This window comes from Pseudoliparis swirei, chromosome 4 (assembly GCF_029220125.1).
Source record: "Pseudoliparis swirei isolate HS2019 ecotype Mariana Trench chromosome 4, NWPU_hadal_v1, whole genome shotgun sequence".
NCBI classification, from domain to species: Eukaryota; Metazoa; Chordata; class Actinopteri; order Perciformes; family Liparidae; genus Pseudoliparis; species Pseudoliparis swirei.
Genome location: NC_079391.1, coordinates 27,181,398 through 27,204,062, shown reverse-complemented (window position 1 = coordinate 27,204,062; position 22,665 = coordinate 27,181,398). Strand labels below are relative to the sequence as shown.

General features: G+C 44.2%; 1 protein-coding gene across 1 annotated transcript in view; it reads right to left on the bottom strand.

The window, feature by feature from the left end:
• Positions 1–1,236: 1,236 nt before the first annotated feature.
• lrrk1 (leucine-rich repeat kinase 1) overlaps positions 1,237–22,665 on the bottom strand; it is a 77,628-nt gene continuing 56,199 nt past the window's right edge. Inside the window, exons 29-38 of the mRNA XM_056412011.1 lie at positions 22,525–22,662; positions 14,800–14,994; positions 13,572–13,723; positions 10,970–11,087; positions 10,421–10,537; positions 8,509–8,706; positions 8,156–8,370; positions 5,955–6,404; positions 5,586–5,687; positions 1,237–3,449 (exon numbers count right to left, since the gene is read on the bottom strand). Of these exons, the coding sequence (XP_056267986.1) occupies positions 3,272–3,449; positions 5,586–5,687; positions 5,955–6,404; positions 8,156–8,370; positions 8,509–8,706; positions 10,421–10,537; positions 10,970–11,087; positions 13,572–13,723; positions 14,800–14,994; positions 22,525–22,662 (1,863 nt within the window). The 3' untranslated portion in view covers positions 1,237–3,271. The remainder of the gene's footprint in view (positions 3,450–5,585; positions 5,688–5,954; positions 6,405–8,155; positions 8,371–8,508; positions 8,707–10,420; positions 10,538–10,969; positions 11,088–13,571; positions 13,724–14,799; positions 14,995–22,524; positions 22,663–22,665) is intronic.

Here is a 22,665-nt window from a genome sequence, read left to right as displayed (position 1 = left end):
TATTCTCAAGGAACTCATGTGGTTGCAGTGATTCACACCTTTTGGACGCTGACTTTAACAAAGCAGACAACAGAGTGTGAGTTCACAGCTAACAGAACAACATGCACACCAGGACTGACAGTTTCTGTTCAAGTGAAACTATAAACAGTCAACTGGAAGGATTACACACAGGCGACAACCTCCAGTTCTGAAGAGGGAAGTCTAGCTTCATGTGTTGAAGCTCAATTATCTCTACTGACCACCAGGGGGCTACTCCTCTGGTTGTATAGAAGTCTATGCTTCATGTGTTAAAGCTATATTCTCTCTATTGACCACCAGGGGCTACTCCTCTGGTTGTATAGAGTCTATGCTTCATGTGTTAAAGCTGCATTATCTCTACTGACCACCAGGGGGCTAATCCTCTGGTTGTATAGAAGTCTATGCTTCATGTGTTAAAGCTATATTCTCTCTATTGACCACCAGGGGCTACTCCTCTGGTTGTATAGAAGTCTATGCTTCACGTGTTAAAGCTGCATTATCTCTACTGACCACCAGAGGGCTACTCCTCTGGTTGTATATACGTCTATGCTTCATGTCTTAAAGCTGTATTATCTCTACTGACTTCTTTGGTTGTTTAGAAGTCTATGATAAAATGACTCTACTTCTCTCTTGATTTATTCCCTCAATAAACTTGTGTTTATGGTCTTAATCTCTAGTTTAAATACAGCATGATGTTAATTTCATGAATGATGAATTAGTCAAACATATCATAAAGCAAGCGTATCCTTCAGGGGACTGACCTGCACTCCACTGAATGCCCTTTTCTGTTGAGTGAGAAGTCTTTTGTAAAGTTTGTATTGTCCATTGTGGAAGGTGACGACAAACACATTTGTTGGTTTAGTTGGCAGGACTTGTATAATCCTGTGCTTTTAAATTGAGTCCGTATATCCCACTCTGGTCTGGTCTGCTTCATTTCTTTAAACTGTCTCTTTAGGTCCCCCAAGTTCAGTGAAACACTGAGCAGGTCTGCCGTAACGTTAACATGACACACCTAGTGAAGCTTTGCTCAAGCTCCGAGCAGGAAGCAGCCTCTTATGTTTCTCATACCAAGCAGGAGCCTTGTTATCAGCTTCCTTCCCTCATCTGTCATCATCACTTCATCACAGGCGGCGTCTCTCCCTCTGCCCAAGTGTGCGACGCAGGACAGATTCACGAGGACTTCAGCTTATGTGTCTCAAAGAGAAGGCAGCCATGAAACAGAGTTATCATAAGAACTTTATGTAGTACCATACTGTACAGAGATTATGTACACAACACCTATTACAATATACCTTCATTATACATTCTGATAATCACACAACCTGTGACGTATACTAGGCTGGTGTACACAGATCTCCACTGGCCACTGTAGAAATGCAAATGTGCCAATTTAAGACGACACATGTATTTGGTTGGAAAGATAACGTGATTAAAACCACATGGTCTCCTCCAGTGGTGCTCAGCCTGACACTGAGGTCGACCGCCTTGCATTGTAACCGGAGCCCTCGTGTTGCGTCTGCTTTAGATCCTGCATGTGTCTGTAATCTGAGCAAGGAGATAAATCATGGACGTGTGATACATTCGGCGCAGCGCTGAGGGCTGATGTCTGGCTACAGAACTAGCATACAACCCTCTCTTGGAGACAGCGTCCGCTCCACTCATGACTTGGGGTCATTCCCTACGACTCATTATTCATAATTTCTGTCATATTCATTGAATGTGTTGTAAGCCTGTAACGCTGTTCCTTCTGCATGACATCTATTGATTCTGTCCATCCGGGAAGAGGGATCCTCCTCTGTTGCTCTCCTGAAGGTTTCTTCCCTTTTTTCCCCTGTGAAAGAGTTTTTTCAGTTTTCTTGGGAGTTATTCCTGATCCGATGTGAGGTCAAAGGTCAGGGATGTCGTATGTGTACAGATTGTAAAGCCCTCGGAGGCAAATTCGGGTTTGTATACCCCAGCTATACCAACAAAAAATAATCTAATTGAATTCTTTTATCAGTGTTTCTGAAAAGCTGAACACTTTTGGTGGTGTTTTTCCGTCAATATGGTAACATGAACTGGTATCAAACTACTAATGTACAGGGATGATGTCATCTTAATCAAGAGAAAACACACTGAAAAAGAGCTGGCTGAATTGGTAACACCTGCTGTTACTGGTGTATTTTATTAATATGAGTCAACAGAACAACCAGAGATCAGTTAGAATGTACTGAACAGTGTTTATAGCTCAACCAAATAACACATGGTTTTAATAAAGAAGACTAAAGAACTACATTAATGATCCACTATTGTCTTCTACATTATATCGAATGAGCACATCCTCGTCTTCTGCATCAAATCCACGACATCATTTCCTGTGATTCCCTCATGCATCCTGAGCCCTGTGAGCAAAAAGCTGACCGAACAAAGATGTGACAAAGATAACTACAACCCAAAGAACACGTCCTCTTCTTCTGAGGTACAGACGCACGGAGCACAAAGGGAACTCTGTGGTCACCGAAACCAGAATAAAGCTTTGCGTAAAAGTCTTTCGATGGCAAACGCTGAAAACCGCTGGTCTGTTGCATAATGACAAACAGAACACAGATGTTCCCTGGTAACAATGGGAGCTTTGGCTGTCATGCAGGTTCATGTGGCACAGATAAAGGGAGGAACACTGTGTTCCGAGTCAGTGTCACTGACATCCACCTATGTGGAACGTCAGCCTTTTCACAACAGCATCGCCCGAACTCCATCGCCAATCCATTGAAAGAGACTCGAGACTTGTACGTCAACGTCCACGAAGTTGCTACTTGCAGACGTTAAATGAAGGGACACTGACATAGACAGCAGACAGAATATACAATCGGCTTGCAGCAGCTGGAGTCAGACAAACATTCCACCACATCTTGAATACCGAATCCTGAATTCCAAGCAGTTTGAATCGGGAAATGCAGGAGCCATTAAAACCTCTGCAGTGTTGTTCTGGCGACCTTGATCTGTCACTCAGCCTCAGGGCTGCTCATGTCCGCTGTGGGATTACAGATCTTTCAGGCTTATTATTGGTACTGAGGTATGTCGTGAGGGGACATAGCCGCTGTGCACAGCTGGAGGCTCGGCCCCCCCTCCCCCCTCCCCCACGTTGCTCTGATGTCAGCGTTCGGCGGCCCCCCCCCGCTCCGAACACTGGCCGTCTGTCGGCGTGTATTCCCCCTCGGCTCGCCCTCCTCCGTACAGAGCTGCGATTCTGCACCTTGCCGACGCAGCACAACGGCTACCTTCTTTTCCTCATGCTGCTCTCCAAGCGGCCGAGCTCCTCGTAAGACCGGTAGAAGACTTCCAGCTCGCGGCTGCCCCAGCCCCTCCAGACACACAGGCACCACTCCGTGTTTTCCTTATGAAAGCCACATACAACTGTGTCCTTTGCCACGAGCGCGGCCTCCTGCAGGATCCTGAGAGGAGGAGAGAAGAGGGAAAAGGAGTGAGGGACTTAGAGAGAGATCGATCTACGAAAAGGAAAGGGAGGGAAGCGATGCGGGGAGGGCGATGAAGTTGGCGGCACATCTCTGCGCACTGTAATTAGCTATTCCGAGGAGCTAGCTGCCAATTCTAGGAAGCAGTTCCCTGGAAAGCCACCGAGGATACTGAAAGCACTGTTAGCACTGAAGTTAATATTTGCCTTAGTGCTGGTAAAGAACTAAATAAATCCTGCACCAAAATGTCTACTCCACTTTCTCCTGGAGAGAAACGCTGTCAAATGGATCCAAGAAGAATGTTCAAACTCAGTCTAATTTATGAAGGCTGTGACACAAAGCCTTCTTGGAGGCTGAATAGCTTCTGGGTGTGTCATGTATCATACAGAACAACCTTGAATTATCTTCTCGCATTGTTGTTTCATCTTCCTGAGGCGTGTCATTATCCTCTGATGTTCGCCCATGTTTTGTGATATACAGCCTGCAGGTGAGGAACAGGTGAGGCTGTGCTCTGTGAAGTCCCCGAGGTACACAATCACAGCTAACTCCGGGTTGATAATGTAACACCCGGTTCTGTTTCTCCTGTGTTTCGTGTCTCCTGTGTCTCCTCTGTGTCTTCTCTGTCTTAATTGTTTAATTCCCTGCACCTGCCCTCAGCCACTCTTGTCTCGTTACTGTCTGATGTCGTACACGTGTGTTTCCTCCCCTATATATTGTGTCAGTCTTTCCCTTGTCTGCTGTCGGATTGTCGTCTCTAGTTCCGTGTCCTTTTCCCGTCGTCCTGTCCGTGTTCCTGGTTCTGCCTGTTTGACCCTGCCTGCCCTGAACCTGGATTCTCTGCCTGCCCCTTTTGGACCTTGTTTTTTTGTAAACTGTTTTGCCTCATTAAAGAGTGCTTTTTTGTGTTATTTATATTGCGTCCAGCCTGTCACTCTGCGCCTGAGCCTCACCCCGTCACAAGAACCTGACAGATAATAGAGAGAAACTATCCAATCAGAGGGCAGGCAGCATGACGTCCCTGATGGAACAACGCACAGCCTCTATGTGACAGAAATGAAGCCCTGCAGGCCTGACCATCCTTCCCTTGACCTGAGCCATGAACCCCCCCCCCCCTCCCCCTCCATGTGTCGCCTATTTTACAGGTGCAACATGTAATAACCGCTTATTAAGGCCCCTGTTTAGGGTGGCCTGTTTATTGCCTGTTGCTAAAAGGCCAGGCCCCTCTGTGGATGCTCACACAGACGTCCTTTCTGCAAAGGACCAGCTGCTGCCTTTTTTCCCAGAAATAATTACAGACTCAGCTGAGCACCCTAAGTACATGATGAAGGATCTTTCTGAGAAGCTTTATTGAAGCTGCATCAGTATATTCATATATATAGCTCCTTGGCCAGCAATGAATGGTTTTAAAAAAATCGTCTCCTTGCAGGTGGAAGGAAAAACTGTTTCGAACCGACAAAGAGTCTTTCATGATAGAAAGACTAAATACAGAAATAAGATGACGCCGATTTAAGAGTAAATCAAAGTTGGTATATCATAAGTAGATTCATTATTTGATTTGAAATGTTATATTATGGCAGATCATTTATATTTATCATAAATAGGAGTAAAATTCATTTATCACCTGTTTAATGTGTTTTTGTTGCAGTGTACACTAATCTTAAAATGATAAACTAGCCATTCAAGGGAAATACATGTTATGAGTCAAACTTAGTTTTATGCATGTGTAATGACACATATACACACTTAGAATTAAAGCAGAGTTACCATGTGGCTGGTGTTCTGGTGGAAAGAGGCTGGCTCAAAGGGTGCAAACTGTTTTTAGATTCTATTTTTACTGACTTTATATTTTAGGGCGGCATTAACTCAAAGTAACCGCTTCTGCAGGAGAGCTGCAGCCAGTTTCTTTTTGATGCGTCTCCGACGTGTCATTAAGAATCTGCAGCAGCCAACTTGAACACGGTGAAACTGTGGCTACGACACCGAGCTGAGCCTACTCACAGTTGTGGTTTTATGTGGCTAGAATATGCTGCAAAAATATAAATAAGCAAACTTTGCACAAAATCCCACATCATGTTTGGCGGAGACTTGATAATACTTGACAGGAAGTGAGCTCACCCCAAAGAGGAACATCCAGGTGGACTGAGAACAGCAGTGACACGCCCCCTGAGTTGATCATTGTGAGACTGCATTTCAATGACGATGAGGTCACCTCCGCGCCTGCCAAACAACCACATACACATACATATAACAGGTTTACAGGGATGAAGTGGTCGGTGGTTTCTGGCCGTGACACCTGATTCAAACGGCGTTAAATAGAGACAGAGCGCAATTAAGTCCCACCCACACCAGAGAGAGAAACAAGTCCTCACTCTCCATCGCCTTTTGTATTTCATAAAGATGCCTCCTGGTCAATTTGTATATGACTTTCCTCTTTAATAGCGCTTATAGTTAGGGCTGAATCATGTTGGTCCTGGTATTTCGTACCTGGGGATCCACAGGGATCCGTTCACTGGCAGCACAGTGAAGGCTTGCAGCTGAGGCGGTGTGGGCTTCACGGTCTCTGCAGTGTCCGGATCAGACTCAGGGTTGGCGGGCGCCTGCTGGTCCTGGTCCCGGCCCGTCTCCTCCGGGTCTGGAGGCGGTGGCACACTGCTCTGGCTGGCTGATGAGGCGAGGCCTGCGGTGCTGGAACAGTCCGACGCCAGCAGCTCCAGGGAGCATTTAGATGAGATGGAGCAGTAGTCGATCTGTGAGTCCCGGTGCTGGAGGATCTGAGTGCCCGCCTCCTCGTTGTAGATCAGTGACACTTCTCCAAGAGCCCATTCCGGCTTCTCTTCTTGGTCTGTGGTCTTTTGTTCCGTGGTTGTCTCCATGGTAACCCCAGCAGGACGCTGCACAGCAAACACATCCCGAAGAGGATTGCTATCCCCGCAGCTGAAACCATGAAACGATTTTAAAACAGCCACTCAAGTCAAAACAGTTTGGTTTCAGCTCGGCCAAGAGCCCAATTCTCTCCTGCAGAGGTCAGGGTTACATGTGTCACGACTTTCAAGTCATTGTGTTACTTTCTGAAACCTGAAGTAAGAAGCCGAAGTGAACATCACAGCGTCTCAATGAGGATTGTTTCTGAACTGAGTTCACTTCCTGAACACTAATGGACACTGGAAGATTCCTCTCCATAGAAAAGTTATTAAGGAGTTGAAGATAGAGGAGAGCATCTGAAGTCATAGGAATTAATAAGCCCAACAACAGGTTTATATTATGCTAATATTGGTAGTATGTATTTATATATATATTTATATACACTACCGTTCAAAAGTTTGGGGTCATCCAGACAATTTTGTGTCTTCCATGAAAACTCACTTTTATTTATCAAATGAATTGAAAATTGAATATAAAATATCGTCAAGACATTGACAAGGTTAGAAATAATGATTCATATTTGAAGTATTAATTTTGTTCTTCAAACTTCAAGCTCAAAGGAAGGCCAGTTGTATAGTGTATATCACCACCATAACTGTTTTCAGCTGTGCTAACATAATTGCACAAGGGTTTTCTAATCAGACATTAGTCTTCTAAGGCGATGATCAAACACAATGTACCATGAGAACACTGGAGTGATAGTTGATGGAAAAGGGCCTCTATACACCTCTGGAGATATTTCATTAGAAACCAGACGTTTCCACCTAGAATAGTCATTTACCACATTAACAATGTATAGAGTGTATTTTTGATTAATGTTATCTTTATTGAAAAAACAGTGCTTTTCTTTGAAAAATAAAGACATTTCTAAGTGAAATTTTGAACGGTAGTGTACATATGTGGCAATGGGATGTGGTTAAGCGCAGCTGCAGAGTGGATTGAGCAGGGGGGGGGGGGGGGGGGGTTCAGGGAACTGTGCCGAGACGAGGTCTGATCGGCACCAGCTGATTGATCGTCAGTTGACGATCAATCAGCCCCGGCTGTAAATAATCTGTTTGTGTGTTTGTGCCTATCTCTTCCCGATAAAGAGCAGTAGGAACCGAGATGCGGGAGAGGGAGCTTTTGCGTGAGGTCTCATCCGACCGCCAGTGATATCGCGCTGTGTGAAATCAAAGGTTTTGTTAAAACATAAGAATCCGTGTTGCTGCCTCCATATTCAGTCCGTTACTCACGGGATAACAGAGAAAGCTGTTACAGTGGAGCCCAACGTGTACAGATTATTTACAGCTGGGGATTTGATACGTCCTATGTTAATAGAATTATGCATCTTATACATCTGTATGTTGATTTTCAGCATTTGTTATATGAAGTCTTGTGGGACTTTAACCCAAAATGTCCTAATTACAGGCTGAGCGCATGAACAAAGTGAGCTGACAGAGGACAGTGAGCTCGCTGCTAACCTGCAACATGCTGCCAAGAGTGCTCTTTTGCTTTTTTTTTTTAATGGTTCGGATTTCACTCTCCATATTTGAAGCTAATGTCTCAGGTCTGTATTTCTAAGTCAGACATCTATCTAACCAGTCAGACAGCGTAGGCACAGCTACGTGAGCACTTTAGGGTTAAGTGTCTTGCCAAGGAAACATGGACATGGACTCGTGGCGCCTGGGTGACCTTGCTCTACCACCGCCGGCCAGTATGTCAAGTCCTACGCCTGATGAGGACACGTTTCTGCGGCAGTCCTTTCCCATTGAAGCTCCACTCACCAGTACTTGGCGCAGAGCTGGTACGAGGCAGCATGGTAGAGCAGCAGCGTGTTGGTGTGGTCGTCCAGAGTCCAGACCGCCTCCTCTCCCCACAGACAGAAGCTGGTTGTCATGGATGCGATAGACGACGGCGGGTTGTAGGGCTCCAGCCTTCGAACTGCCTGAAGACTCAGACAGTCGATGACCAGCATGCCCGGACCATTGGAGAACCATAACTGATAAACACCACAGAGAGGGACAGAGACAAAGACAGTGAGGAGTGGAGTCTTCCCTTGATGTCCATTATGCAAAGTAACGAGGAATCTTCATCGTGACTCGTCAAACATGACATTTACGACTGATTATATGCTCACCTGGGAGCCGCTGCTGACCAGTGCCATGCTGCTGACTGGGTAGGGCTTCTGCCGGGGATCTGAGTCCTTCAGAGCAAACACCGACTTGTTGAGGGTGTGTGAACACAGGTAGGTCTCATCCTCCAGAGGAAGGTCCTCCACTAAGCTGTAGACCGCCACCAGGCCGTCAGACATCCCAGCAAACACTCTGGCCAGGCTCTTAACAGGTGAGGGACATTGACATTTGTATAATCATCTTATACGTTTCTACAATTAAAATATTCTTTATGTCCCATCGTCTCCTTGTTGTCTCAAAGTCACCATCTGTTTCCTGTACTGCTGTGACATGGACATGTCCTCTCGTACATTAAGATGTCCCAACACCTGGATTCTACCCACTACACTTCAAAAGGTACCACGGTGCAGAGCAGTTGTGAGAAGATTGGTAACAGGACAGCAGGTCAGAGGTCAGAGGGTTAGGGTTACCATAAAACAACATTTCCCACAAAGCATTGTTTGGTGACTGACAGTCATGCTGCTGGCAGTGGGTTGTTTGAGGGCAATTATGACAGGTGGCAGGTACGCTGTTATTACTGGCTGAGGACATCCTGCCTGTCAATGTCTCTATGTTTATACTTTAGAGAAGACTGACTTCAGGGAGGTGAGGTTCCATGAACATCAACATGTTCACACTGCTTGGTGATATCCGCCACTGCTGGAGAACGGCGGTGAGTTGGAAAGTAACGGAAGAGTATTTATTGTATTAATGTTCAAATTGAGTGTCCGGTTTAAGCCCTCGTTAATGACGATTGTGAGCATGAGGCCATCCACTCAGTTTGATTGTTTGTTAGAGGATTCTGCTGCCTGCTTTCTTTTCTTTCTTTCTTTGTAACGGTGCACTAAGCGACTAGTTGGAACTGTCACTTGTGGCATGCATGAAAACCTAACATTATATAATATTATAGATATTGATCTGCATGTACCAGTGAACAAGGTGCTCTGTGCTTCAAGAGAGCTTTTCTGATAGGGAAAAACAAACAAACATGAACAAAATGTCCTTGTTTAATGAACCAATTTAAGTTTTTCTGCACAAGAGATGATATTTAAGTGATACATGTATTACAGGTGAACAAAACGTGCCTTTAATCTCTCTGTGTATTGATTCCTGTGCTGCTGTGGTCTTTAAGTATTCAGTTCCCTTCAGCTTTGCAAGAAGCATCAAATACATGTTACAGGTCTGATCTGCTAAAACTGCTGTCACACAACTTGAACAGGATATGAGACCAATATGAAAGATGTACACTACCGTTCAAAAGTTTGGGGTCACTTAGAAATGTCTTTATTTTTCAAAGAAACGCACTGTTTTTTCAATAAAGATAACATTAATCAAAAATACACACTATACATTGTTAATGTGGTAAATGACTATTCTAGGTGGAAACGTCTGGTTTCTAATGAAATATCTCCATAGGTGTATAGAGGCCCATTTCCATCAACTGTCACTCCAGTGTTCTAATGGTACATTGTGTTTGCTAATCGCCTTAGAAGACTAATATCTGATTAGAAAACCCTTGTGCAATTATGTTAGCACAGCTGAAAACAGTTATGCTGGTGATATAAGCTATACAACTGGCCTTCCTTTGAGCTTGGAGTTTGAAGAACAAAATGAATACTTCAAATATTAATCATTATTTCTAACCTTGTCAATGTCTTGACTATATTTTCTATTCAATTTTCAATTCATTTGATAAATAAAAGTGAGTTTTCATGGAAGACACAAAATTGTCTGGATGACCCCAAACTTTTGAACGGTAGTGTATGTTAGCTAACGCTGAAAATACATACGTCTGAATATGTGAACAAATGATGTTTTATTCAGTTGTGCGCATATAATCGTGTCTTGATGCGTGCGTGCGTGCAGATGGGAGCTGACCTGTTCTCTTGCTGGGACAGGAAACAGGCAGGTGATGATGGCTGGACAAGAGAACTGTTTCTGGGGTTGACTGAGAGGACACATGTCCTTCAGACTGTAGATGAAAATCTCCTGCTCCTATTAAACAAATACACGCCGCAAGGTTTTACAATAAATGACAATGAGACTAATTTAATAAGACCTAAAGAGAAAAAAGAGTCCTAAAAAGTAGGATGGGATCCAGAGCCGTCAGTTATCAAGCTTGCTTCTGTCCATCCGGGGAGAAGGTTTATTTTTATTTTTTGTGGGGAGTTTCTCCTGATCCGATGTGAGGTCCTGGGACAGGGATGTCGTATGTGTACAGATTGTAAAGCCCTGAGGCTGATTTGTGATTCGAGCTATACAACACAAACTGAATTTAATTAAACTATGAATGAATGTTAGTGACTCTTGATGGGCAGGTGGCACCTTAACCCCTGTCATCAGTGTATGAATGGGTGAATGATGAAGTGGTCAGAAGACTCGAAAAGAGATATGAACATGATGAATGAGATTTAAAGTGGTGTGTACCTCAGTGGCCATCCAGAGAATGTTACCCATTTTCATCTGACAGCTGATCCTGCTGCCGGGACACAACATCCTCTTCACCTCCATCTGGCCCTTCTCCACATTCACCACACTGTAACTCCTACAAAAGAGGAACAGGAATACACATTCAATAAGAGCAAGTGACACAACATAATAATGGCATAACTGGGTTTATCATCGGCATTGAAATAGTGTCCTTCCACCAGTATATAACTCGGAATATCATGTTTGATGAATGGACAGGCAAATATGAAACATGCACTGTTTTTTTCTATATATAGTATATAAATACTGCATCAGTATAAATATTTTAATTTAATTAAAATACATTTATTTCTGATTGATATAATTGTATATAACACTGCATAACAATGAACATGTATGGAGTGTTTCCTGATAATATTGCCCAAAGGAAGCATATACTGTAAAAGGTAAATAAAATTTGTCCGAGCACAGAACCTTGTGGAACTCCGTGACTAACGTTGGGGGTCATCGAGGCTTCATCGATTACAAATTGAGATCGAGCTGATAAATAGGATTTAAACATTACATTATTACATGTCATTTAGCAGACGCTTTTATCCAAAGCGACTTACAATAAGTGCATTCAAGTAAACCAACTTAGTGCGGTGCCTGAAATGCCAATCGACTGATCCAGTCTCTGTAATAGGACGTCATGGTCAATGGTATCGAATGCAGCACTAAGGTTTAACAAGACCAGTACAGAGATGAGTCCTTTATCTGATGCCACTAGGAGGTCATTTGTAATGTTCAATAGTGCTGTCGCTGTGCTGTGGTGTTTTCTAAATCCTGAGTCTGACTGAAACTCCTCAAATAAACTAGTATGATGTCGAAAGTCACACAACTGATTTCTCAAGGATATTAAAGAGGAAGGAAAGGTATGAGATAGGTGTATAGTTAGCCAACACCTCTAGACCAATAAACACATATATATGTAGGCTTGTGAATGTCTCTCATTTCTTAATTTCATTTTCTGAAGTGGTTCTTTATCTGTTTACCACCTTTAAACGTTTAGACTGTGTCTTGTGCTGCTTTTGATGATAACTAATTATCATCTAATCTAATGCCATCTTAGAAAAAAGTGTGGTCGGAAAAAAAAGTGTGGTCGATCCTCTGATTGCAGAACAGATCTTCTACCACTGAGCCACAGTCGCACAGAAGAGTAAATAAAAGTGAGTGAACAGAAAAGCACACACTCAGGATGTGTGTGCAATGGCCTGACACATAATTGTATCTCTTCTTCTTCTCCTTCTTCACTTTATTGATAGATTGCTAAATGTCAATAGGGAGGTGTCAGGATGTGCTCCATCAGCTTTGTGTGGGTGGAAGGAGTTCATTACTATTGACAATGTGTAAATGACTGGGGGGGCTTGACCACTGCCTCCCACAGACAGTTCCCAGGGCCTGAGGTCTAGTGGAGGGCAGCGGGAGAGTCGGGGGAGGGGAGCTAACGAGGTCTTATCACAGTGAAGGGGTTAACGGCAGGAAGGGTTCGACAGGAGTCAGCAGCAGTCATTAACACCACCTGTATGAAGGGATGAAAGCTGCTTTTATTGGACAGAGATTAACCTGGAATCCTGCTGCCACACACAGAATACAATGGAGCAGTTTGTTACTGTGCTTAGGGGGTGGGAGGGGATAGTTCTGATTATCTTTGTTTTTTGTGGGAGTTAAACAACATATATCCTGTTTATAGATAACTCAAACTGCCTTTTAAAAAGAAAATCTGGCACATCTTGTTTTAAAACGAAGCAGAAAAACTACTGCATGCGTTTGTTACTTCTAGACTAAGTTGCTGCAATTCCTTATCACCAGGCATCTCTAATAAGTCTCTTAAATCTCTCCAATTGATCCAGAATGCTGCAGCCCATGTAGTAACATAAACTATGAAAAAAAAGATATTATTTCTCCTGTGTTAACACTGGCTCCCTGTAAAATCAAGAATATCATTTTAAATCCTTCTTCTCACCTACAAAGCCTTAATCGGTGAGGCACCATCATATCTTAAGAAAGGTTGTAGTACCATACTACCCCACTATAGAGCTCATAGTATCATACTACCCCACATTAGAGCTCATAGTACCATATTTCCCCACTCGAGGGTCCAAAGTACCATACTACCCTCACTTGAGAGTCCATAGTACCATAATACCCCACTACAGAGTCCATAGTACCATATTACTCCACTAGAGAGTCCATAGTACCATATTACCCTCACTTTAGAGTCCATAGTACCATACTACCCTCACTTTAGAGTCCATAGTACCATACTACCCCACTAGAGAGTTCATAGTACCATATTGCCCCACTAGAGAGTTCAAAGTACCATACTACCCTCACTAGAGAGTCCATAGTACCATATTCCTCCACTAGAGAGTTCATAGGACCATATTGCCCCACTAGAGTAGGATGCGAGCCAGAGCCTTCAGTTATCAAGCTCCTTTTTTATGGAACCAGCTTCCACTTTCAGTCCGGGAGGCAGACAGTCACCTCATTTAACAATTCAAAGAAATGTATGAAAAGAGGCAGTTTTTGTCATACATGCTAAAGAGTTAAAACAAACCTGTTGTCCTTGTCTCCGTTCCAGAAAACAGCGCTGTGTCCCTGCAGCGGGGACAGGAAGAGCTGCGAGTGGCTGTCACAGGACAATAGATACCTGAGGCACGGGAAGCTGGGCTGCTGCATCTGCCTCACACACTGCATGGCCACCGGCCTCTGCACACACACACACACACACACACACACACACACACACACACACACACACACACACACACACACACACACACACACACACACACACACACACACACACACACACACACACACACACACACACACACACACACACACACACACAAACAAGGTAACTGATATGTTATTGGACATTGGTTGTTTGACTGTTGCACTGAGACATTATGCATCATGCTTACTTATGGAGTAAGTTGATATGATTACATTTATTTTATACAAAATATGCTTCATTTAAAATTCAGAGCCTTATTGTAGCAACAACATTGAGCGATGTAAAGTACAGTGAACTAGAGTGAGTAATGTCTCCCTGAACAGAGACTGAACTCTCCCTCCGTGTGTGGTGCTGGTGCATGTGATTGCCAGCGTGTGTGCCCTTGTGGCTAGCGAGTCACACGTCGGTTAGTCGGTTACAGGCGATACCGCCGTTCCTTCTATAGGTCGGAGGTGGCTCGGAAGCGTAGCACCCACCCTTGGGTTAACACGGTGAACTCCATCAGCACCGCTCTCGTTGTTTACACTGTTCGTGCTGTTAGCGTCGTTAGCTCCTCGATGACGGATTGTTACGCTCTGAATTTTGTGTTTAGCTCTGCCAATGTATTTCTGTGATTCACTTGTTGTTATCTGCACATGCTATCTCTCTGCTGTTACGATTGTCACTTTTTTTTACCTCCTCCTCTGTTGCTCTCCTGAAGGTTTCTTCCTTTTTTTCCCCCTGAAGGGTTATTTGGGAGTTTTTCCTGGTCCGATGTGAGGTTTTGGGGCAGGGATGTCTATGTGTACAGATTGTAAAGCACTCCGAGACAAATTTGTAATTTGTGAAATTGGGCTATACAAATAAACTGAATTGAATTGAATGTCCAATTTGACACGGGCATGATCCCTCACAGTTCTAAAACTAAGTTTTTGTGATGGTGGCTGACAAGTGTGTCGGTGTGTTTGTGAATGTTTTGTCTTTGAACCACTAAGTCGGCTACCACACTGTGAGCAGCACACTGGGTTGGCCAATTAAAATAGTGTGAAGAAGCAGGTATGCTCACCTTCTCAGGCTTTGTGTCCCAGCATTCAGTCAGCAGGCTGTGGAGGCAGTAGAACTGAACCTCCTCTGGACTGCCCAGCACCGGCCGGATGCCTTTGGAGAGCTTCTTGGCGATCTGAAGCTGGTGGTGACCAAGCGCTGGCCTCCTCCCAGACAGCAGCTCATACAGCACCATACCATAGGAGAACATGTCCACCTTTAGAAGACACAAGGAACATCAGGCCCAGTTTCTGAGTTACATCTGTGGTTATCAAGACCTCCTGCAATGTTATGCAACATCAAACCAGACAGTGCTTTTGGAGCTCATTCGTCGTTTTCTCACCAAATTAGCGCATACATTTGTTTTTGTAAACACTTGAAAACCTACTAAAATAGGTGTTAGACTCATTTGAAGCTGTGAACTTTCACCGGCCTCTGTTATTAATTCCTGTTCAACTTCACAGACGCACCAGCAACATAAGCAGAGTCAATAACTAGAACACGTCTTACACTGGTCACTTCTTATCTGTTACTTAGTCATTCTCCGCCAAAACTCTCAACCCAGAGTCATTTATGACATTTTCACTTGGCATCGCACCGTAAAAGGGGCCAATAGTGAGCGTGTCCAGCCCAGTTTTATGTTTCCATCACTGCTGATCAGAGCTGTACTCATTTGTCCTGGCAATGAACACAGATATTGTAACCTTTCACTGAAGACAGAAGCCAGATGTGAGTGGGTGTCTCTGTCCAGTGGGGAAGGGACTGTATATACTCCGGTTTTTTCCCCTTGTTTACAATTGACCCCAGCAATATTTGTTAAGTGTTATTGAAAAAAGGCGACTACCACTTCTTTCACTTTTATCTAATCCTTGAAACCCATATCTGAGGACCAAAATACCCAAATAGATTCCTGTCTGAGTGGTCACAGATAATGGTTGGGGACTCAGCCCATGTGGGACTTCCCAGAATAATAACTGCAGAGCCAAACAGTTGTTCAACGCCAAAAGCACTGAACTATTTCTGTGGTGACATCATTTAGTAGTGACTCCATATATACTTACGGTCTTGGGTATGCTATGGTGTCACAGGAGCTATGGCAAACATAGCATGGCATATTCATAAAAACAAGTCCTCCTGACCACCATTTAACTAGTCTAGCACCTTCTCGCTCTTTATTATGACCACCGTTTTTATCCGGAGAAAGCTAAGGAGACTTGACCCTGTCATGCTTGTTTAAAAGTGCCTAAACCCATATTACAAAGTAAAAATTTAACTTACTAGATGAGGAACATGCATTTGACTAAATTACCTTTTTACAAACCAAGACTGTTTAGAACTCTTCCGGTCTAATTATCCTCGGATCCCAATTCTTCTGGTTCTGCCTGTTGACCCTGCCTGCCCTGAACCTGGATTCTCTGCCTGCCCCTTTTGGACCTTGTTTTTTTATAAACTGTTTTGCCTCATTAAAGAGTGCTTTTTTGTTATTACCTTCGCATTGAAAATGCCGGAAGGTTATGTTTTGATCGCCGTGTATTTATTTATTTGTATGCGTGTTATTCGCAAAACTTAAAAAGTATTGAACCGAATCGCATGAAATTTGGTGGGATGATTGTTTATTATCCGGGGACCAGTTAATTAGATTTTGGGATCGATCGGGTCAAAGGTCAAGGTCAAAGGTCATGAACAGGTCAAAATCGTTCGCAGAACTCAAAAAGTATTGAACCGAATCGAATTAAATTTGGTGGGATGATTGTTTATTATCCGGGGACCAGTTGATTAGATTTTGGGATCGATCGGGTCAAAGGTCAAGGTCAAAGGTCATGAACAGGTCAAATCTTCTTGAATCACATGGAATTTGGTGGGATGATTGGTTATTATCCGGGGACCATTTGATTAGATTTTGGGATCAATCGGGTCAAAGGTCAAGGTCAAGGTCATGGAAAGGTCATGGAAAGGTCTCACGATGGCGCGGCTGTGTCCAGTCGCCGTCGCGGCAGCTCCGCGGAGATTGTGCACTCTTTTAGTTTTTGTGTTTATTTTTAATATTTTCTTTGCCACAAACACATCGGCACTAACAACATACGACCGCAGCACACTTTTGGACATAAACTTTTGCGCAAAACAAGGGTTTTTGTCCACTTTTTCCATCGATCCAGCGTGGCCGGCAGAGATTGTACGAGCGAACCACAACAACAGTGGAGCCGCTACTACGGGGAGACGACGAAAACATCGAGGGAAACGGAGCGGAATTGAACAGACTGAGAGTTCAAGCCCACCGTCCACCTTTGCCCAGCATCCTTCTTGCTAACGTCCAGTCTCTGGAAAATAAGATGGATGATTTTAGGGCAAGGATCAGATTCCAACGGGACATGCGGGATTGTAACATCTTTTGTCTGACGGAAACTTGGCTGACCCGCTGGTGCGGATCGAGTCATATGCCCAACCGAGTCCTTCTCTGTTTTCCGTGCAGACAGAACGGAAGAGTCTGGTAAATCTAAGGGTGGAGGGGTTTGCTTCATGACAAACAACATGTGGTGTGACCCCAAGAACATTAAGACTCTTTCTCGTTCCTGCTCGCCGAACCTGGAACATCTGACGATCTCATGCCGTCCATTCTACCTTCCCCGGGAGTTCAGCTCGGTCATCACCACAGCCGTCTACATACCACCACAAGCGGACACCGACGTAGCACTATCGGACCTACATGATGTGTTATGTCGGCATCAGAACAAGTATCCCGACGCGGCTGTGGTGGTGGCTGGGACTTTAACAAGGCAAACCTAAAAAAAGTCATGCCGAACTTTCACCAGCACATTACGTGTGCTACCAGAATGGAAAGAACGTTGGACCACTGCTATACGCCATTCAAGAGAGGCTACAAGGCTGTCTCTCTCCCTCCGTTAGGGAAATCAGACCATGCCGCCATTTTTCTGCTTCCGGAGTATAAACAAAGGATCGCGCGGGAAGCGGTAGTGACGAGGAACGTAAAGCGGTGGTCTGACCAATCAGAGGCTGAGCTACAGGACGCTCTACGTATCGTCGACTGGGACATGATCCAATCCAGTTCCAGTGACGTCAGCGAGTTTGCGGAAGTAGCAATGAGCCTCATAGCAACGCTAACGGACACCATCGTCTCCACGGTAAAAGTTAGGGTCTTTCCTAACCAAAAGCCGTGGGTTGATAGATCCATCCGTGAAGCTGTGAACGCCCGTACTGCTGCCTATAACTCCGGTCTTGTATCCGGCAACATGGACGAGTACAAGGCAGCGGTCTATGGACTGAGGAGGGCGGTGAAGGAAGCCAAGAGGAAGTACCGAGACAGAGTGGAATCACAGATGGAGCAGCGCGACACCAGGCGCCTATGGCAGGGGCTACGGACTATCACAAACTACCAGAGCAGACCACGCAATGGTGAGTGCCGACGCATCCCTAGCGGACGACCTGAACTCATTTTATGCACGGTTTGAGGCTAGCAACAACAGCGCTAGCTCGCCGGCTAACAACAACACCGTTAGCGTAGCCGAGGTGAGTTCTACCGCTGGGGATGAACACACTCTCTGTGACCGAGCACAGTGTGAGGAGGGCTCTGTTGAGGGTGAACACCAGGAAAGCTGCAGGTCCAGATGGCATATCTGGGCGAGTACTGAAGACCTGTGCTAACCAGCTAGCTCCAGTGTTCACCACAATATTCAACCTCTCCTGGCTGAGTCCGTGGTCCCCGCCTGCTTCAAGAGATCCACTATTGTCCCTGTGCCCAAGAATGCTTCTCCAGCATGTATGAATGACTACCGACCGGTGGCCCTCACCTCGGTGGTCATGAAATGCTTTGAGAGGCTGATAAAGGACTACATCTGCGCCTTCCTCCCTTCCTCCATGGACCCGCTGCAGTTTGCTTATCGCCCAAACAGATCCACGGATGATGCTGTCTCCCAGGTACTGCACACCACACTCTCTCATCTGGACAGCCAGAGGGGGGGCTATGTCAGACTGCTGTTCATTGATTATAGTTCAGCTTTCAACACCATAGTCCCTCCAGACTGGCGGCAAGCTGATTGAGCTGGGACTGAACACCCCCTGTGTGCTTGGATCCTGGACTTCCTGACCGCCAGGCCACAGGTGGTCAGGGTGGGCAGACACACCTCAAATCCCTCACCCTGAACACAGGATCCCCCAGGGTTGCGTCCTCAGCCCCTACTGTACTCCCTGTACACACATGACTGTGTGGCCAGGTTCAGCTCAACACCATCATCATGTTTGTGGGTGACACAGTGGTGGTGGGCCTGTTCTCCGACAACGGCGAGAAGGCCTACCTGGAGGAAGTTGCTGATCTGTCACTCTGGTGCCAGGACAACAGCCTCATCATGAATGTCACCAAAACTAAGGAGCTGATTGTGGACTTTAGGAGGGTACAACAACAGAGGACGTACTCACCACTGGGGATTAACGGGACTACTGTGGAGAGGGTGAGCGGGTATAAATACCTGGGAGTCCACATCACCGAGGATCTGACATGGTCAACAAACACAGACACTCTGGTGAGAAAGGCAAGGCAGCGCCTCTACCACCTCAGGCAGCTGAGGAAATTTAAAGTTTCCCAGAGGATCCTTCAGTCCTTCTACTCTGGAGCTGTAGAGAGCGTCCTGACAGGAAGCATCACAGCCTGGTTTGGCAACTGCTCCGCTCAGGACAGGAAGGCTCTGCAGAGAGTAGTGCGTTCGGCTGAACGCACTATTGGAACTACACTCCCACCCTGCAGGACTTGTACACCAGGAGGTGCAGAACCAGAGCCGGCAGGATCATGAAGGATCCTCACCACCCCAACAACAGACTGTTTCAGCTGCTGCGGTCAGGCAGGCGCCTCCGTAGTCACGCTGCAAGAACAGAGAGACTGAGACGGAGTTTCTTTCCTCAGGCCATCAGGATTGTGAACTCCGACCTCACCAGGACCCCCACATAGACCCACACAACTGCCCCTCTTAGGCACACACACACACACACACACACTTACTGTAAATATTGTGTTGTTTTTTATTTGTAAATAGTGTGTACTTGTTGCCCTTGCACATTCCTGCTGAGCATTGCCACTTTCATTTCACTGCACACCCTGTGTGTGTATGTGACAAATAAAACATCTTGAATCTTGAATCTTGAATCTTTTTTTTAACCATAGCACGATACATTTTTGTCCAATTGGCATGCAACTAATGCCAAAATGTTCATAATTCAATGCCCAATCTTGTGATATGCGAAGGTATGCGCTCTACCGAGTGCCCGTTCTAGTTTATATTGCGTCCAGCCTGTCTTTCTGCGCCTGAGCCTCACCCCGTCACAAAGAACCTGACAAAATAACATCAAAACCTCACAACTGTTCCGCCATACCGGCTGTTCCTTTTCACACAGACTTCAACTCGGCTCTGTGATCACATCCGCACAACCAGATCATCACAACTCTGTCCTCTATTTCATTGAGGCGGAACGCGCTACAGTCTGTGTGAAAGGGGCTAGGAATTCTGCAGCACTGTTTCTTGATCTGAAAACTTTAAACTCACAGGAAGACTAGAAAGGTTTACACTTGGTGGTGTGTTTCGATCATTAATGTATTCATTTAACGAACAGTGTGCCATCTGTGGAGGCTCATGCTGCAGTGCCTCAGGCGAGTAGAACAGACCGTGCTGATCTATTGTCTCTGGTGTTCACAGACCTGTTCAACGCATCACTGGAGACAAGCCACGTTTCAGCCTGCTTCAAGGCCTCCACCATCATGCCCGTACCAAAAAAACAAGGAACAGAGGACTTGACAACTACTGTTGCCCTGACTTCTGTGTTGAAAGCGCCTTGTCCTGCTCCACCTCACTGACCGACCACTGTAGTTTGCCGACTGCGTTGATTTCCACTCCACCTTTAATACCATCATCCATCAATACCATGAGACCTCCTTTATGACAGGAAGCAGCGTGTGAAGGTTGCAAAACAAGTCTCAGGCTCCTGGACATAAGCATTGGTCTTCTCTAACATTTACATTCATCTTTACTATTTATGCACATATTCTTTGCACTGTTTATGATCCATTTCTGCAAAAAACTGTACAGCTCTTCCATTAAGAAATATATATATAAATATATATTTACACATTACTTTTCCAGAAAACACATTTTTATTCTAAGCAATAAAATAAATGAAAGTAGGTTTGAAGAATCGGACCCTGGTGAACATTGTAATTTATTTATTATTTTATCGATTAGAGAAAATAAGTTGTCAAACACTTTGTTTACATATTTCTAGAATAGAGCACGGTCTTCTTTTAGTATACTCCACGTTTTAGTCTTTCAGTGGTAGTGGTATTAGCCAACAAATGGCGTAGAACACTTTTCTAGTCGTGTTACTATAGATTGTCCAGATGCTCAACTGACAAACACTAACACATGTTCATTTTTCTGCCAAGACAACCACAGCTGGTAAACACGATAACAGCCATGAAGCTGCTTTTCATTTATTGTCCTATTACATGCTTTATTCCTTTCCCACTCGCTCCACCATTTGTTTACTATCCAGCCTAGTCTGCATTTTATTAGACGAGTTAAACCTCATTAAAAAGTGAAATTAATAGCCAGTTTGATTGGCTGAAGTCAGCAAATTCTATGTGAGAGGATCTGATTGGCTTATTCTCTTCACGCTGAGAGCTTATTCTACAAAGTCAGGGCCAGTAAAACAGTACGCTCTCGTAAAGCTAGCCCCCCTCGGGTGAGGAGGGGCCGAGGCCAGCAATATCAGGCCAATACGCTACTGTGTACTTAATGGAAGTCAGCAGAGAAAACACGTCCTGGCTGAATTCAAACAACTCAGGTTATCAGTCAAGTCGGCCCAGAGCAAGATCAATATCAATTGTGTATGTGCACAATAATCTGACTTTGTCCCAGGCTACTGAACAAGGACTGAGACCCTCATTAACACTATACACCAGAACATATTCTGTGAATATCTATGGCCATGGTGTATATTTTATTACATTGTTTTATATATATATATATTGTATATATATATTGTATGTATATACATATATATATATATATTGTCTCAAAAAAGTGTATATTTTATTACATTGTTTTATATACATATATTGTTAATACTTTCTTCTTTTTTTGTGTGGATATTGTATAGTTTATTCTCATTCTTATTCTTTTTTTAGTCTGCTACTGCTGTCGGGTGTTTTGCACATAAGAATTTCACAAACCGATTATACTTGTATAAAAGGGGATGTGACAATAAGAACTTGAAACTTGAAACTTGAAACTTGATTAAACTACCTAAACAATACACTACCCACACGGTTTTATCTATACAAAATACACTGAATTAAATGTATGTATATATGCATATATATATGCATGTTTGTATGTATATATATATATATATGTATGTGTATATGTATTTGTTTGTATATATGTATGTATATATATATATATGTATATATTTATGTACATATGTATGTATATATGTATGTATATATGTATGTCTGTATATACTGTATGTATGTATATATGTATGTATGTGTATGTATGTATGTATGTATATATGTATGTCTGTATATACTATATGTATGTATATATGTATATATGTATGTATGTATATATATATGTATGTATGTATGTATGTATATATGTATATATGTATGTATGTATATATGTATGTATGTATGTATGTATGTTTGTAGTATCCCTAATGTGGGTTAATTAGAGGCGGTCAGTACCTTCTCATCATACACGATGCCTGGTCGGATCTCAGGGGCTTGGTAACCTGGTGTGCCCTCCACCCCCAACGCCCCCTCGTGAAAGGTTTGTCGAGAAATGCCGTAGTCAGACAGTTTAATGTTAACTGGATCCTGCACCTG